At 36.8% G+C, this 19,382-nt stretch overlaps 1 protein-coding gene across 1 annotated transcript; it reads left to right on the top strand.

The window, feature by feature from the left end:
* Window positions 1–2,633: 2,633 nt before the first annotated feature.
* On the top strand, window positions 2,634–18,393 carry KIF11 (kinesin family member 11). The gene is given in 23 exon segments (XM_065746746.1): window positions 2,634–2,814; window positions 2,817–2,910; window positions 5,205–5,337; window positions 5,463–5,560; window positions 5,642–5,720; window positions 6,093–6,278; window positions 6,361–6,485; window positions 8,047–8,137; window positions 8,547–8,789; window positions 8,898–8,993; window positions 9,677–9,765; window positions 10,221–10,308; window positions 11,083–11,271; window positions 12,354–12,561; window positions 12,894–13,066; window positions 13,352–13,474; window positions 14,456–14,614; window positions 14,992–15,131; window positions 15,227–15,506; window positions 16,397–16,619; window positions 16,871–17,025; window positions 17,339–17,452; window positions 18,030–18,393. Coding segments are annotated over 23 exon segments (3,378 nt in total). The 5' UTR covers window positions 2,634–2,648; the 3' UTR covers window positions 18,156–18,393.
* Window positions 18,394–19,382: the final 989 nt, after the last annotated feature.

Below are 19,382 nucleotides of genomic sequence, written 5' to 3'. Positions count from 1 at the left end.
AGCAGTCATTGATGAATAACAGGTGCCATTTTTTCCACATGGAGAAAGTCAATGACACACCTCTGCTTTCATATCAGACAACATTTTATCAGACTGCCCCTCTGCTCCCATATGTGACAAGGGCAACAAAATGTAAGGAATATTGGTGGGAAGATTCAAATTCTTCTGCCATACCACCAACATCTACTTCTGACATTGTGGGCCAACATAATAAGAGTTTTGGACTTTTGGAGCAGTCCTTGTGAAATGCCTCTGAAGAAATCTGGCCTCAGACTGAAAAAAAACCTGTAGGCTATGGTTATTTCCCCTCTAAAATAGTGATCATTTCATAACAAGATGTAGATGTAAAAAGTGTTTTTGATCACCACTGGAATATGCTTATAGCCATACCATCTGTGCATCTAACTGTAAATTCCCTAACCAAACCTTTATACATCAGAGAAGTTGTATAAATGTGATACATTGAAGTGCAGTTATGTTACAGAATAGAGTCTGTAATCAGGCACATTTCCTTAGAAAACTGAGATTAGGGTCTTCTTCAGTAGTGATTGCATATGGAGACTCTCCTCTAGCCCATTTCAGCTTATATAATGCATACCATGTTGGTAATCAAAATAGGTTCTATTAAGCCTTGAAGAAGTCTCACCCAAGCTTATAATTATCTCTCTCCATCATTATAACTTTCTTAATTCTTAACTAATCATGTTTTAGTGTCAGCAGTTCTATTTGCCAAGCTCCATATCTGTAATTATCCAGGTCATCTGATCTGATTTATTGAGTTAGTTTTGAAATATTCATTTTCTGTGAATATCACAATGAAACATGGACCTGTTTTCAGGGTTTAGTGAAAAACTGTTTTTATCAATAAGTAGGGATTAGTAGTCTCTTGAAATCATACTGGCAGATGTGCATATTACTGTGTGGATTTCTTTTCTGTAACGCTTTTTGTCTTTTCTTAAAATGAAAAAAAGAAGATATTTCTCACAGTGCAGTGTACATGCATTCCTAAAGATCATCCTCCTAACCACTGTTTAGACTAAATATTCTTCTTTCTTTCTCATGCTTGCTTTTATTACTTGTGAAATGCCAGCTCCCTGTTACTCAACTTGTGTTTATTGTGTATTAGTATCTTTAGGCTCAACCTTGTCTCCTATGTATGATAATTGTGCTATACGTTGTCTTTGTAAAGCAGAGCTACAGCCATTAAACTGCAATTTTTACACTAACTTGATTACCAGAAGTTGCTGCTTTCCACTTTCCACAGGTTCAGCTCCTAATAATTAGATTGATTCTTGTTGTATAAATGCAGATTTGTATGATTTCTTTTATGTTAATGACAGATACATTCATATCTTCAGCAAAATTCTGACTAATGCAGATCATACTTTCATACCAGAAAAGAACAAACAGGCTGAAATGAGAAGAAAAGACATCTTGTCTGTCACTGCTGCCTTCTTTTTTATGATACGTATGAGAGAGTAGAGGGCAAAAAGTTTCAGTATGTTTGTATATCCTGCATTCCACTCTTCCAGCCTTCCAGAAACTCCAATACAACTTTAAATATGATTTATTTTTACTCATAGCAAACACATAGTTAAAAAAAAATAATTAAGAATGATTGTGGTCTTAATTCGCAATTGCTATTGCTTTTGTATTATATTCATTTTCCTACTTAAATTTTAACTGAAACTAAATGGATTATTGTGATTTTAGTGTTTCATTAGAGGCTTATAGATTTATTAATGTTTCATGAACCCACGAAACTCTTTGTGGTTGCAAAGTTAGGCTTCAACACTGGTAGAAAGGATAGATTCTGTAGTCTTCCGTGCTTACAAATTAAAAGATTTTATTACAAACTTCTTGTATTCATTGCCTTATTTTCTGGGTTAGATTCCAACAGTTTAAATTGTTGAAAGGCAGCAGTTCATCTGGTGGTTGTGAACTATTAAATATCCTTGCAAAGTAATTTTATTTTCATGTACTATATATATCCTATGTAATATTTGCTATAGTTTATTACTGCTATATATACATTAATGTTATATTGTTTTCAGTGGCATAAAATCAGTACGGCCTTATATGGAACAAAGAGCAAACAGTGGTACTGTCAGGAAAAGGACCCCAGGCATCGCAGGCTGGGGTTCATTCTATTAGCTGTAAGAGCCCATGGAAGGGGTGGAAGTTTCAAAGCATCCATTAAAACTAAAACAAAAAAAGGGGTGGGTGGGGAAGGAAGCTGTGAAATTATGGGTGGGTACTCCTCGTTTGGGTAATTGCAAAGGCCCTAGAACAGCAACTGTAGCAGGTGACACTACGAACAGCTGTGGGAGCCCACATAGCTATCTCGAGAGCAGATCGCCCGGGACCGATTAAATCTCCGGTGGCAGCCGCTCCTTCCGTCCTCCGCAGGACCCTCCCGCGCAGCAACGCCACGCGCTGCCCCGCAGCGAGGCGGAGCACGGCGCTGTCACGGGCCGCTCTCCGGCGCCCCCAAGCGGGTCGGTTTCGGGGCGGGGCCTGGCGGCGGCGAGGCCCGCTAACGTCTGTGTCACGTGACGCCCCGGCGGCACTACAGTTCCCGGCATGCACAGCGCTCGGGAGCAGGACAAACCGTGTGCGTCGTCACCCGACATTTGAAAGTAAGTCCCATGGTGCCCCGCGGGCGCCTGCTGATTGGTCGGGCGGCAGCGGCGCGCGGTTCGAAGGTGGCGGCGGCGCGCGCTCGCGGGCGTTGGGCTGAGTCTGAGCAGCAGTTTCGGCCTGAGCTGCGCCCAGGCAGTGTGCACGGCGCAGCGACTCTCGTCCTCGGTCCGCTCGCACCATGGCTTCCCTCAGCTTCCAGAGCGGCGGCGGCGGCGGCTCGAAGAAGGAGGAGAAAGGCAAGAACATCCAGGTGGTGGTGCGCTGCAGGTAAGCGCGGTGAGGACCGGACCCGAGGGAGGGGAGCTGCACGAAGCGTGCTGCTGGCCTTGCTGCTGCGGGTTGGGGCTGCTGCACAACGAGTTCTGCGGCGTGGGTAGGCGGCTGCTAAAGTGGTGTAGTAACTATCCATCATGAGGCCGTGTAGGGCGGGTAAGGGGAGCTGGACGAGAGTCAGCGCAGGTCGTTACCGTTGCTCCGGGTCACGTTCCGAAGTGCCTTCACGTGGTTTCTTGTGCCGGCACTACGAACCCTGGCTTACCCGTTGTTGCTGGTGCCTCTCGCTTGGAGGCTCTACTTCTACAAACGCACAGTGGAAGTAGCGATGAAACGCGGCACTGTCTTTTAATTCTTGCAGTGCAAGTAAGAAGGCGCTGCGATGAGCGTTAGGGGACTGGTGTAAGCCTTGGTGAAAGGCAAGGATATTGCAAAAGACGAATAATTTTGAAGCAGTTGTATCTGAAATACTGCTGAGCAATTGGCTTCTCTTCCACCTGACCAGTGCTGCGTTGTTCTGGCTCAGCCTTACTGCACTACTGTCTATTCAGTTAAGATTACACTCAGTGTGACACCATCAGGATTATATGAGAGCTGTGTTTTGCTTTTGTTGTGACTTATGTTTTAGAGTAAGGTTTACATCGAGATATAGTCTCTATTTTCTAAAACTTTGTTCCTGTATTTAGTAGTGTTTTCGTTTTCAGTATTGCCTCAGTATGCAAGCTAGTAAATGCTCCTTCCCCATTCCCTTCTGCAGCACTCAAGCTCTGCTCGCTTTGCAGATCAGTGGGTGCAATCGTTTCAGTGGTCCCTGATTTGCTTCTGAAGCCTGGTGATCCTGAGCTTATCGAAAACCACACGTTCACTATGTTTCAATAAAACATGAATTTAAACCTTTTGAACGTGTTTACTACTGTGTGTTTAAAGGTCCATTCCGGCTTAAACTGTTAGATGATTCTGTTGTACGTTAACGTCCTTTCAGTAACATGGGATTGAACCTGTTGCCAATCATCATCATGGCATGCAAAGTTGCTGCTCGCCTAGTGGCATTTGCTCTAGTTTAATTGAATTGCCCCTTAATTGCAAGGTTGTGGCCCATACCAAAACATCATTTGTGTGATTCATTGGTCTGCATTTGTCTGACTCTCTGTTATATCACTGCAAAGCAGACTACAGTTACTATTCTGCCTCCTAGTATTTTAGAACTGGCAAAGCCAAAGCTGTAACTTCCCCCTGTGAACAAGATGTCATCACAGCAGCCTGACTCTCCTTGCCGTCTTGTGGTGAAGCATCAAGTAGGCTATCTAGAATCTAACACTTCAGCCTCAGTGCTACCATGAGGAGGAAACGTTAGCCACAAGAGTCAGGAGTTCCTTTATGAGTAACAGCCACTCAGCTCAGTAACACAGCAGAATGAAATATAAAAACACATTTTGTGATTTAGCCTGTGTTTTCTGTGGTGATTATTGTTGACGCCCCTTAAAGGAAGATTATATGTGCCACGTTTAGTTTAGTGATAAAATACTGAACTTTTTTCTTCTATAGCTGTTAAACTTTATTTAAAAATGTTAATTAAAATGTACATGGGCTTCTAGTTCCTCAAACCCAGAGGTGTTATTTTCTGTCTTACGGAATTCCATTCAGAATTCACAGATTTTATTAAAATGTGTCAGCATTGTGAAGATTCCAGCATTGCTGTCTACTGTTCTGCTAGCTGTGGGTTGTATTAGCATATCTGGTGCTTAGGGAGTTGTCATTCATGAGAGGTGTGTGGGCTGCACTCTTTGTATAAGTGGAAAAATAGGAAATTTTTGAAGTGCCTTGGTTTGGTTCACTATTACCTAAACTATCACGCGTACATTTTTCCTCGGGGTGCTTATTTATACAACTCTTTGCAACATTCAATTGCTCCCCTCATTGGATAGGTAAATCTAGCAAAAAAGGCATTTTAAAATGCAAGTTAAGTATGCATACAACTCAGTAGTCTTAAATGTATTTATGGACACCTGTTTATTATTAAAAAAACCAACAACAAACAGCTAACCATGTAAATGCATGAAAAACTATAGATGCTTGAGTTGCACTGTAGCAAAGAGAAAGAGAACAAGGTCTGGGAAGCAAGTTGTGCTACTTTTCCTTAAGTTAAAGGCCTTGTATTTGTTTAACTCACTTAATGTTTCTTTTGCTCAATTATGATTTTGTGGATTCTTAAATGGAGTGATACTACTGCTTTGTCGCTTCATGCTCTTGTTAGCAATTGTATTCATTTGATGCTCTTCTATTTTTAGGCCTTTTAATGCCTCGGAACGTAAAGCCAACTCCTATGCTGTTGTAGACTGTGATCAAGCACGAAAAGAAGTTAGTGTCCGCACTGGAGGAGTCACAGACAAGATGTCCAAAAAGACTTACACGTTTGATATGGTAACTGCTTGTCAAGCTGGGGACTTGTAGATATAACCCAGTATATTAGTATAGTCTGATGTCTGCACTCTGTGATGCATTATGTTACTGTACTGGTAAATAGGAACTTGTCTTTGCTCTGACAGGTTTTTGGAGCTCAGGCAAAGCAGATTGATGTATACCGGAGTGTAGTGTGTCCCATTTTGGATGAAGTTATTTTGGGCTATAACTGTACAGTGTTTGCGTGAGTATCCCACTAATTATTATTAGAAAATTTCACTTTAATTTTTTTTCTAATTTACATCTTAATTTTTCATTCTTACAGCTATGGCCAAACTGGTACTGGTAAGACTTTCACAATGGAAGGGGAACGGTCACCCAACGAGGAGTACACATGGGAAGAGGTACACTGTTACTCATGAGTTTTCTCTTATAGCTGTACTGTGTGATACAAAAGCAGATATTGCAGAAAGCTAAAGACAACCTAAAGTCAGTTCCTTTCAAGCACTGAAGCTGACTTTTGGTAAATATTAGTAAGTTAACAAGTGTTCTCATTACTTATGAAAACTAGAAGTTTACATCATTAACGTATATGTATAAGTATTATTAATAATTGTACAGAAAATAATCTTAATTCAATGTATTTTGGTCTGTATCCAGTGGACCAACTACTGTAGCTGAAATTTGCTACTACTTCCCTCCGTCCCCTGTCTCTTTTCTGTATATTTGTGTGTATATATATGTGTATATATATATTTTTTCACTTTAATCTGTAGGATCCATTAGCAGGTATAATACCTCGTACACTGCATCAAATATTTGAAAAGCTCACAGAGAATGGCACTGAATTTTCAGTGAAAGTCTCTCTTTTGGAAATATATAATGAGGAGCTTTTTGATCTTCTGAATCCTACTCCTGATGTTGGAGAAAGACTGCAGATGTTTGATGACCCCCGAAACAAGGTAAGTGCAGTCTTCCAAAATCTGTTATATGAAGGCTTCTGAGACTGAAGAGGTAGAATGAACATGTCTTCTTTTCTGACAGAGAGGTGTAATTATTAAAGGCTTGGAGGAGGTAACTGTACACAACAAAAATGAAGTCTATCAGATCCTGGAAAGGGGTGCAGCAAAGAGAACAACTGCAGCTACTTACATGAATGCGTATTCCAGGTACAAATCTTGCCTGTTTCAGAAACTTTTTTTCATTCTATTAAACTAGATTTTACTGAAGAGGTAAAAATTGCTGAAGCCAGAGCGAACTTTGCCTAATCTTGAGTTTGTATGTTAAAGTTTGTTGTCATGTGTGGGTTAGGAAACTGTAACAAGAAACTTTCTCTTTCTTGTATTCTGTACGTGTATGAAGAGGTATGTGGAATGTGGAAGTCTCATCTTAGAAAGCTGTTGCTTTTGGGAAGGCATGTGATGATACAAGCTCTTGTTTCAAGGCTGCATGCTATTTCAAATATACAGTTAAAATGGTAGTCCTAAAATTCCATTTATCCAGGTGCATTGTGAGGGGTAGAATATTCTTAGTCTGATGTAGAATTTGAAATTTATTAATAACTCAAAATTAAACAGGTAGTTGTTTTTTTTTAAACTTTATATTCCTATGGAAACAAAAGATGTCTGACAGGTACCATTGAAATATGCTGTATGGTTTAGCATGGGTTAAATAATCTCTACAGTAAATATTGATTATGTATAGCAGATATACCTGTGGTAGAGATGTATTGTCTTTGATCTAGCTACTATGGGATTTTATTGGTTTATTGTTGGCTTTTTTCCTGGTTCTGCTCACTAGAAAAAAATCTAGATGTGTCTGACATGTGTCCCTTCCTCTCTACACCAGCAATAGGAAGTGGTATATTCAGATTTGTTTCTGAAACTGAACTTATAAAATAATGTTCAGATCTGTTTTTTACAGCATAAGACTAGCTTCTGAAAATGCACAAGGTATATTGTAGAAGTTGGGAATAAAAAAGACAGATTTTTGTATGGCATTGCAGGCTGTGTCATATGATTGCAGCTCATAGTCAGAATCTGGTAGACACATTAGTAAAAATCTCAGTATTATGACTTCTCACTCTTGAACTGCAGATTTCATGTCTGTCATTGCAAGCAAGTTGGTTTCAAACTGCCATGACTTCTGTGGTTTACTGTGTCTTATCTTCCTATTGTGATAGTTTGTTAAAGAAATAATCTCAAGCTAACATTTTTTTTAAAACTTAATGTAAGCTTCCTTAATGGTTTGAATGAAAACTAAATTGAATTTCTACGTCTCAATATTAGATTAAGTTTCTTGATGATTTTCTGGTAACTAAGTTTCTTTATCCCATGTTAAGTAAAATTGTTCCTATTGTATTGGCTATAGAAAGTGCAAGCCAGTTTTATTGAAGTGTCTGTGAGTTGAGAACATAGAAATATCAACATCAAGTATTTCTGTTAGCTTCACTTGAAATAAGATAAAAGCATCAATGAAGCACCTGGTTGAAGCTTGATTGGTATTCAAGCCTGAAAAATTATGATTTCCTTATGTGTATAGAGACAAAAATAGACAAATTTTACTGGATTGGAAATGTGTATGTAGCAATTAATGGGCTGCAATTATTAAATTTATTATGCATTTCATAAATTTATTAAAGAGCACTGATAACTAACCTGAAGTAATGTCTTGTAGAAAGCAGATAATTTGGCTTAAAGAACGTTTGTTTGAAATTGAATTCTTTTATAGCCGTTCCCACTCCGTATTTTCGATTACCATCCATATGAAAGAAACGACAATAGATGGAGAAGAACTTGTTAAAATTGGGAAGCTAAACTTGGTAAGTATTTGAATTAAATTTAATTGATGACAATATTAAAGTAATGGACTAAACAGTGTAACCTCATTTTCTTAAGAATCAAACACTTGTAAGGGCAAAGAAATCATTTCAACATCACTGTTCAAGAAGCATTTAGATGAGGTGCTAAGGGATTTGATTTAGTAGTTCAGTGGGTAGGGATGGTGATAGGAGGATGGTTGGACTAGATGATCTTGTAGGTCCTTTCCAACCTAATGAACCTATGAACCTATTTTTTTTAGCAAAATGTTTGTCACTCCTAAAATGTCTCTGACATTTCATTCCTACAGTCTCCCGAACAAAACACATTAGTTCACATGTGTTGTGATCTGCCACACAGCAAGCACTTTTTGTGGTGGTTTGAGATAGAAACATGTCTTTCCTCTTTCAGGTTGATCTTGCAGGAAGTGAGAACATTGGTCGATCTGGGGCAGTTGACAAAAGAGCTCGTGAAGCTGGAAATATCAATCAGTCTCTCCTGACTCTGGGAAGAGTTATTACTGCTCTAGTAGAAAGAGCCCCACATATTCCATACAGGGAATCTAAACTCACAAGAATCCTTCAAGATTCTCTTGGAGGACGAACAAAAACATCAATAATTGCCACAGTTTCTCCTGCATCTATAAATCTTGAGGTAAATTTTAATCTTAATATCTATTCCTAAAATGTGTGTTTTTGGTGAGGGTTTTTTTTCCAAAAATATGTTCTCCTCAGTTTGACCTAATGTATCTGTTTATCACAGGAAACACTGAGTACACTAGAATATGCCCACAGGGCAAAGAACATAATGAACAAGCCTGAAGTTAACCAGAAGCTGACCAAAAAAGCTCTTATTAAAGTAAGTTAGATATATTTACTTGATTACTGTAAAAATAGAATATATTTGATTCTGTGAATTCCTGCACAGCAGAAACTATGCTATGAAAATGGGAAACTGACGACTAGCTGTGCTTTTCTGAGGTGATTTTAATCACTGAGATGATGCTTTACTAAGCTACTCTTTGGTACAGTGTTAAACACTAAGCAAATACTGAAGCTATTGCTGAAACTAAAGCTGGAGAGGGTGCAATGGCTAGTAGCATGACTGCATATAGACTGCCTGTTAACCAGACAGTGAAGGTCTACTAAATAACACTGGATTTTTTTTTCTGGATTTCTCTATTAGCAGAAAAATGCTAGGAAATGCTTAACTTTAAGCAAACTTGTTAGTAAATATGAATGAAAAAGCACTATGAGGAACCAGCTATTAAAGAAGCTGCAGTTCCCAAGATAATCTGTTAAATAGAACAAAGCATAATTTGAGTGGGAAGCTTCAATACTCTACGTATGTGCAATGATATGAATTTAAACTGCTACACTGAATTTATTTGGATGCAGAGGTGAAGCACTAGATTCTGGAACATACTTCTGTGCTTGTGCAAAACTTCCATATAATTCCATCTTTGTGAGATACCTGTTGAGGAAAACTTTGAAAATAAAGGGTAAATATTCAAGTTGAAATGTGGTTGTTTCTTGATGCAGGAATATACTGAAGAGATTGAGCGTCTGAAACGAGACCTTGCTGCTACACGTGAGAAAAATGGAGTCTATATTTCCCTTGAGAATTTTGAGTATGTCTTCAGGATTGCTATATAATGTCTAACAACATATATTGGCTCCTATCCTTATACAGAAATGTTTCCATATCTGTTTTCATAAAGCTAAAGTAGGAAGATTTAACTATCCAGTCACTTTCTTTAGCAATTAGTTATTACATGAAATTTGCTTGCACTAAGAACTTTATTTGTGGAACTTCCCATAAACTTAACAAGCGTGCATTTTTATTTAATGTATATAAGCTGATAGAGCAAATAAGATAACTTTCTCTTTGAAACTTTCTGTATAAACAAGTCTTCACCCCAAGCAAAATAAGCTGTCGTTAATCTTGTCTGTATTAATTGAAAATTCTAGCACTGAATTAAATGATACTTCTTGAAATCACTAAACGTGCAGTATGACACCAATAGCTGATCTGAAAATCAGCTTCATTACTATTAATTATTGTTCTTATTAATCTTTACTTTAGAGCCCTTAATGGAAAGCTGACGGTTCAGGAAGAACAAATTGCAGAGTATATTGACAAAATCAGTGTCATGGAGGAAGAGATGAAAAGAGTAAGTGCCCTTTCTCAAGTGTGGCTTAAATCCCCCAAATAAAGAGAAGATGTCTAGAGGGAAGGAATAGGAGATGTTTGAACAGTAACAGGCTGAAAAATTTTGGTCTTGAACATTCTTAATAATTAGTAGAGTGGAAGCTTTTTAATCTTAGAAGTTAAGAATTTCAAATACCATACACAAAATTTCAGAATGCATTACTGATTTTTAAAACTTTCAACATTTAAAACAGCCTTTAATTTTCATAGGTTTTCAGCAAAAATCTTCTTGCAAGACAGCATTATCTCAGTTGCCAGTTATCTGCTTAGATGCAAAGAACGAGGAGAGAGAAGGAATGGTGATGAACTCCCACTAACAATTTAAGAATATGCAGAAATTTGGAGCTTTCTCTTTAAAATAAATGGAATATGTAACTAGTGTATGTAACCAGGCTTACATTTTAATCATTTTTACTGATTATTCCTCATTTTATCAGCTTATATTTGTTAGTGGGATTCCTTCATAGTGATATAACAAGTGTTTGGTCTTGTGACTTTGAATAGGCAAACGAAGGATTATCACAATGAAAACAGTATCAGTTTGTGATATTTTGAGTAAATAAAGATTCTTTTAGTCTCTAGCACGCTTAAAACTTCTGAGCCTTATAGCTGGAACTTGCTTTTGTAGACGACAAACTGCTTTCTAGTATTGTGGCATAACTTGAGAGAGATGAGGAGTTGCTGTTGAACTTACAAAAAGCAGTGTTACTTTACTGATGTTTGTCTTCATCTGTAGGTAACTGAACTGTTCACAGTTAGTAAAAATGAACTTGAGCAGTGTAAAACGTATCTGGAAATCAAGGAAAAGGAACTGGAAGAAACACAAAAAGATCTGCAAGAAACCAAAGTTCATTTGGCTGAAGAAGAATATGTGGTTTCAGTTTTGGAAAATGCTGAACAGAAACTTCATGGCACAGCTAGCAAGGTTATCACTCTCCTAGCATCTAATTGCAAGAATAACTTTATCTGTTGAAAGGTTCTACGATCTGTTCACAGAAATCTTTGTTACTAAAGTTAAGGTTTGAAAACTATGATTGACCCTCTAAAAACTATTATGGTGAGGAGCTACTTAGAGATTGCAAGGCTTCCTCTCTGAAAGTATTAACCAGTATATCTAGCAGCCTGCTGCTCAGTCTAGAGCTAGCTTTTCATGAGGTTTTCAGTTCTTTGCAGTATCTATTGTTTTGAGTTGTTTTGCAGAATAATAGTTTACCTAACTAGATGCATAAGCCTGACCCTAAAATGGAGTAAGTTATGCATAACTACAGTAGAGAAATAGCAAGAAGCTGTTTCTCTATAGCTATTGTATGCAAGGAACATGTGCATTAATACTCACTAAGTAACTGAAACTATTGCCACTTTTATTTAGAGGGTATTTAGGGTTTTTTTTAACGTTATGACTTGTCTTAATTTTCAAAACAGACTTGCTAGAAACAGAGACCTGCTATTTAAAGTGCAAAGTGATTAATCCTGTGTCTTCTTCAACACATAAAGTTCTTTCTATTCAGATTCCTGAAAGTTTGGGAGGGGGTGCTCAGTTTTGCATGTGGGTTGTGGAATGTTTTTGTGAGATAAATGGGTACAGGAATCATTTACACTAACTACAAAACCGAACTTCTACTATACTTTCAAATTCTAAATTAATTATCATGTAAGTAATACTGGAAATCACTTGCATTCAGTTCAATTAAAAATATATTTACTGTCATAGCTTTCAGAAAAACTGAAGTGACTGGGAGTTTCTTGGTTACTGTTCTATGTTAATTATATTTTTATTTCCAAAGTTCTGAAGATATCCTATTTTAAAACTTGACAGTTGGGGAAAATAAGATCCAGTAGGTAAATTTTTCTTGTTCTAAGACTATAGGTGACATAGCACAAGATTAAGGACAGTTGTAATTTGACATTTAAGGAAACATCTGCATCACTTTCAACTTAGATCTAGAGTTCTTCCTAACTGAATTTATGCTTTAAATATCAACTGAAGTAACTTTAAAATTTTTTTAGTTGCTTAATACAGTTGAAGAAACCACAAAAGATGTATCTGGCCTCCATGCAAAACTGGACCGTAAGAAGGCTGTTGATCAGCACAATGCTGTTGTCCAGAATATGTTTGCACAACAGATGACTGATTTGTTCAACACAATGCGAGATTCAGTTAATGAAAACAGTGTGAAGCAGCAACAGATGTTGACATCTTACATAAACTTTGTCGGTAAGTGTAGTACCTGTATGTGAGGGTCATCCTGATACTTTGCAGAAGTAGTATCAAAGATCAGTATTTTGAAATGTACCCATTTTAGTAAATAGATTAAGCTTTATTTTAAACAATGTAGTGATTCCATAATAATGTGTCTGGGATGATCAACTAGGAGTAGTAGTTATGTTCGGCTGTATACCTTGACTCTTTTCTTGGTATGCTTTATGAACTAAAAAATATTCTGCCTTCACAAGTTGTCAGAGACAATAAGGTGATGAGCAATAACGAGTGTTTGTATCTTAGAATGAAACTGTAAGTTTCGTAACGCTTCACAATTTCTTTTTTAGGTCACATCTTGTCTACCAGTTCTTCAGCAGCTAATATTCTTACATCAGTTGTATCAGAATTGTTTGCCTCTCTTAAGGAATTGGTGTCTACTGAAGTGTCCAGCTTGTCTGAAAAAGTGTTACAACATGAGAATCTGTCGCTTAATCATAAAGACGAGCTCCTGAGATTAACTGTTAGTAAATTTACATATTCTTTCATTATTTGCAGTATTTGCAGGACAATTTGTCCACAATCAGAAAAGGTGCTATTTTTTTTTTCCTGATGCTTTGTCTGTTTCAACACCTGGCCATGATTGTGTCCCTCTTCCTTTCTCATCCCATCACGAGCTGTCATGTATTGCAAAAGCTAACTGCAGAGCGCATAGACTTATTCATGTGACTATGGATAGCTTCTTACAAATGTACTGAAAAGACTTTCCTATTTTGTTTTACTTTTTTTTTCCTATTGCTCTTTCTAGGAGGAGCATGCATCTGGATTAGGAAGTGCAATAAATAGCTTGACACCAATGGTAGAATTTGTCCTGGGCTTAAACTGTCAGTTTCAGACTAACATGAAAAAATACTCAGCTGTAGCTGATAAGGTAATACACAGATTTTCACTTGTGCTTTTCTCTTCTATGTAACTTGTATATATACCCTTTTCTGCAGTGCTAGTATTTATATACCTAGTTTGGCTTTATCTTCTTTATTCTGTCACTTACATCATTCTACCTAAATGCTGCGGAAGAATGATAAAATGTAGATTCATAAAGCTACATGTAACAGATATTTGATAATATTCTTAGTATAGTCTCTACTGTATTATAGAAGACTGAAACAGCTGACTTAAATGAGTACTACTTCAAATTTCTCCTGCTGTTGTACCAAATGTTTTTTTCCTAGTTATATTCATTATGGGGAATGTGTTAGTATATGATAATGATATGCATAGACAGTGCTGTACTTATAAAAATCCTATGCTTCATTTTTTTTTTTTTTTTTTTGGTCTATGTTATCATAGAACCTGCATGATTATCCAGCCCAACCATCCACCTATTGCCAATATTTCTCACTAAACCACGTCCCTCAGTACAACATATAAACACTTCTTGAACACCTCCATGGATGATGAGTCCACCACCTCCCTGGCAGTTATGTTTTAACTCTTTGTTGAACTGTAGCTCCACTCTAATTCTCTTAACTATGTTGATAAGAAACCCTTGGTTTCAGGTGGAAAACTAAATTTCTCTCTTCTGTCATTTGCATCACATCTGAAATAAACTCACTTCATCTAGGGGCTGATTACTGGTTTTCAAGCTTTAACAGCAGCTAGTATGTGGCTTACAACCTGTTGTTTCTTACTCTAGTCTCAGTCAAGTATAAGCATGCTGAATTTTGTTTAGGAAAGTCCGTAACAAGTGCCATTCTGTAAATTCAGGATATTCTATGTGTTATTTGCTACCATTTATCCACAGTACTTCATTTGCCTTTGACAGTTTTGTTTTTTTTGAAGTAAAAAGTTATGCTAACATCCCCATTAGAATGTTATAATTCTAACATTTACCTTATTTTTTTTTCCAAAGATGGAAGGTCATAAAAAAGAAATGGATACCTTCTTTGAAGATCTTTCCCTCACACTGAAAAAATTACAGGAGGAAACAGCTGATGTTCTTGCTCAGCTTCAGAGTGACTGTGAAAACTTAAGAGAAGAAGTGGAAATGACAAGACTAGCACATACAAAGGTACCCTTAGAGTAAGGAGAAAACTTAGTGTTGCATGTTATTTTGATTTAAACTCTGAAATGGTAAACCCTGGTATTTGTTTCAGAAACACTGGTAGGACAGTGGCTTAGTGATCCTATTTCTTTTCAACTTTTGTTGTGCAACTTTAGGTATCTTATGTAGGAAAGTAACAGGAGTTACCCTTGCTATGAACGTGTCCAGTTTATACGCCTTGCATAAATCTCCAGAGGCAAAGTGTCTATCATCTACTGAAAAATTGTAACTTAGGCTTCAAAATAATAAAGCTGTAGTATGTTATATCTTTCTTAAAAGATATGCAAATGCCTTTCTTAATGTTAGTGAAGAATACCAGTAAGATGTATGACTTTTCTTAATAGAGTGCAGCTGAATTAATGTCCTCGCTACAAAGGCAGCTTGACTTGTTTGCTCAGGAGACTCAGAAGAATTTAGCTGGTGTACTGGCAAAAAATGGAAGCTTGAAGACCACCATCACTGCTGTGCAAGAAAATGTTCGCCTGTAAGGAAAAGATTACTTTTGGTATAAACTAAAGCATAATATGTTAAAATCGACCTTGCAAAAATCTCTGAATTGTTGAACATCTGTTGTTGCAGGAAAACTACAGACCTAGTCAGCAGTACAGCTTCTAATCATTGCAAATTTATTGCATCTATGGATAATTTTTCTAAGGAGCTCAGGATTATAAATGGTGAAAACAAGAGGATGCTGGAAGATTCCACTGACCACTGTCAGCAACTTCTCATCAATCTTGGAAATGTGTCTCAGGAAGCTGATAAACATGCTGAACATACAATTGCTCAGATAGCCAGCTTTACTGATCAGCAGTTATCGTCCTTCAGGGATGAGAAACAACAATTTATGTGTTTTAAAAAGGTACGTTAAGCTACTGTAGTCTAATGCAATATTTGGAGACAAACTTCTGCAGTAGAATTTGTAGGGGAAAATTCTTAATTATAACCAGTACAAAATGAAGTATTGATCACAGTGTACTCATGCTAATTAACTAAAGCTTTTTTATTTCATCAAAATGTATTTATTTAACTTGAGTAGGAGTTTAAACTAGTAGTACAAATAACTTAAAAAAAAAAAAAAAAAAAGTCAATCCCATGTGGCTAACTTCTATCCTTCCATCTCTACCTTAAGCTTTTTACTTCTTTTGTAGTATGTAGCTCTAATTCTAAAACATAACTACAGGTAGTGTCCAGGGGAGATTTAGGCAGAGATAAAATATAAAACGTAACGAAACAGACAAATCCAATTTGTTTTGCTAACTTCAAGAAAGTTAAAGTGCTTTATGCATTTGTAGTCTCAAGGAAGGCACTCTTGCTGCTGAAAACTTCAGGCAATTCCTTCCAGTGGGAAGGACAAAATATGCTTTCTTCTTTGTCCTCTAGAAATGCATAAAGCTTCTGGTCCTGGTAGGATTTTATCACTTTCCCTTAAAAATCCTAATTTTGTGCAGTTATGTATAGACATGTAAGACTTTTGTTCTGAACCAGGTGGCATCATTTTTAGTCTGAAGAGTGGCTTTCTGAAATGATCATACTTTCTAAGAAACTGACTCTCTTGTGAAGATAGTTCTCAAAATGAGAATGTAAAATTGGCACCGAAACTTCTCAATTTGAGGTCTCATATTTGTTTCGTTTCAGATCATGTCACTAACCATGCACCCACATCTTAGAGAAGAGGCCATAACCTTAACTTTCCTGTTAACTTGATGTTTTTGTGCTTTTTGGTTTTTTTCTGTTGTTTGTTTGTTCTAGAAAAACAGAGAAAACTGTGATAAAGCAATAGCTGAAACTGCCCACCATATTGATACTCAAAAAAGTGCTGAAGAGAAGATACTAAATGGTCTTCTTGATCAAATAAAAGTTGATCAGGGGGTACTTCTGGAGCAGAAGCTGGCACTTAATGAGGAAGCACAGTGTGGTCTGACTCAGGTTAATGGTTTCCTGCAAGAAGATCTTAAAGTGGATATTCCAACAGGTATTTGAAGCAGGGGAGGAGACAGAATAATTTTGTGGAAAGCAATTTGAGTTGTGGTGCTCATGATCAGAGGTTGATAGGAACATAATGCAGCTGGCCATCTTGTACTTTTTTTTAAAGGTGAATGCAAAGGTTGACTGAAGAAAGTGTGACTTCTGTATTGAGTTAATGTAAAACAGATGATCTGTAATTAAAGCAATTGCTTTGTGTGTTTAATGGTATATTTCATTAGTATACCATCTTCATTAAAGGGACAACTCCACAGAGAAGAGACTATTCCTATCCAGTCACTCTGGTGAAAACAGAACCCAGGGAACTTCTACTGGAACAACTGAGACAAAAGCAACTAAAACTCGATGCTATGCTAAACAGTGTGATAAAGGAAGAGGAGGGGAGTACTGATGAGGTATGCACACGAGTGACAAAAATGTCAAGGAAGGTTTTACATCTCTAAATATGTGTTGTCTTTTTTTAATCTGGGGAAAGTTGACTAGAAACCCAGAAGCGTTGCAGCCTTCCTGCATGGTACTTGGAATTGCATGCTGAGCTTTTGAGAAAAAAACTTGAAAAATAAGGGGAGACCTTAATAGTTGTTTAGAGGCTTTCATTTCTGTTTGACAAAAACGTGCAGGACATGATAAGACCTATAAGAGATGCGGCACTTCCATTCGTGTAGGAAATTCAAACATCATTAATTTCTCTGAACACTTTTGTTTCAGGATCTGCTTGAGGAGGAAGGGACACAAGAATCCAGTGAAAGCCTTGACTGTGGCAAGTTCTTAGTGGATATAAACATAAGCTGTCATGCAAATGGGGGCGTTCCTTTTTTCCAGGTAACTTTCATAGGTATTATAAACAGTGAAAGAAAGTTAGAATTCTATAATAGACTTGCAGCATAAAATCATTTGCTGATAGTCTTCAGTGTAGTCTCACTTCTTTTACTGCTGTAGAATATGCTTTGTTAAACTTCAGCTAAAATAACCATCTAATAATACATTCTCACAACCTAGAAAAATACCATGATTTGCTAGGCACATGCCTTTGATTTAAAGGAAAAGCCAAAATTTAATACAATACATTTTCTTAGAATCCTGATAAAAATATTAGTTCTCTTGATTTTTTTTCTACCTTGCTTTTGACCCTTCTATTCCACCAATGTATCATTGTAGACCTGATATATTAGTGTTTCTTTTATGTATACTTGTAATGGATCCCTTAAGTAGGTATACTGACAGATGTCTACAATAAATAACCTTAGTAAATGCAATATAAGAAATCTTTTTCAAGAGTTTTACTAACTTATTTTCTCAGAATGCTCTGCTCTTAATTGTACATTAGCAAGAAGTCTTTTTAAGTAATTTCTATTTTCTTAACATGCAAAATTTATTAGAAGTTTTCTTTAAATTCCAGCACAAAAGGAGTCACAAAAAAGATAAAGAGAACAGAGCTGCAGTGATGCTGGAGAAAACCAAAACTGAAGACGTGACAGAACAGCTTCTTCCTAAATCTAAGCTACCCTTAAGATCAGTTAACTAAGATATACATACATACATATATATATATATATATATATACTGCAGATTCTTTTATAAAAATACTTTTGGTTATTTACTGAGCCATAACTTCTCTTGGTTATTCTCTCTCTGTATATAGTGATGTAATGATGCAAGATTGGATTAAAAACCTAATCCAATATGTCCTGCCTTTGTCTTATTTTTGTATGCAATGGCTCTCAAAGTATTAACAGTTTTATTAAAAAAAAAAAAAACAACAATCTGCAGTTTATGGTGCTGTATGTTAAATTGAGGTTTTTTTTATCTTGTCAAGTAATACATTGCTTTCTCCTTAGTAGATATGTAGTAGCAGGAAAGGATATGGAATAATGCCTTTTTTTTTTAATTAATTGTAAATAAGTGATCTGTTTCTGTACCTGCCTTACTCTGATTCCTGTTACTATGAAGTAGATAGTTGTCTTTGGGATACTTTCAAATAAATCAGTTGATACACAGTACAGATGTGTAAGCATATGGTGATTTCAGTCTTAAATTAAACTTGATATTTTAACTAAAACATTAGCATATCTGCAAAATAGATGCTCTGGATGCCGTTCAGACAACTGCTGGTATGTAAAGATAAATAATTTTGATTATGTCCTTGCACTGTGATTCTCTTAGCTCTAGCATCAAATAGACTGATGAGAAGTATTTCTCTGTATCACCTCTTACCTGCTATTTATTCTTTGTGGGCAAAGCTGATTGCTTTCCTTTAGCAGCTCATAGCAGGAACCAGAAGCATTCCCTTCCAAATGAACAAGGCAGCTATGTGTCCACAAATGCTTTATTTTTGTATTTTTATGGTGTCTTGGAAAGATTTGGTGTATAAGCTAAGTACCATTGTATGGATCTTGGAACCCCTAAGAGGGATTTTGAAATCCTATTTTGTCTGCAGGAATGTCTTAATTGGAGTGGTTGGTATGTTGTGAAACTCTGACAGCGGACGTAAGGATTCTCCAACGCTTAGCATCTAGGTTCTTGTGCCATGTTCTTTTACACTGGCAAGATTTTTGTTAGTATTATCTATCCATTTCCTAACTAAAATGCACTTCTGCAAGTCTTTCACCCTTAGTTTGCCATATGGAGTTCATGAGATCTGTGTGAACAAACAAACTGGAGCAGCCAGTGCTAAGGAAGGATCGCATCCATTAAAATCATACCAAAATCTACATTCATTTAAGTTTTCTGAAACTATACCCTCGTCCATAGC

This window comes from Cyrtonyx montezumae, unplaced genomic scaffold, assembly GCF_038088225.1.
Source record: "Cyrtonyx montezumae isolate F1298 unplaced genomic scaffold, pur_monq_1.0 scaffold_4, whole genome shotgun sequence".
NCBI lineage: Eukaryota > Metazoa > Chordata > Aves > Galliformes > Odontophoridae > Cyrtonyx > Cyrtonyx montezumae.
This window is presented reverse-complemented; position numbering and strand designations above follow the sequence as displayed.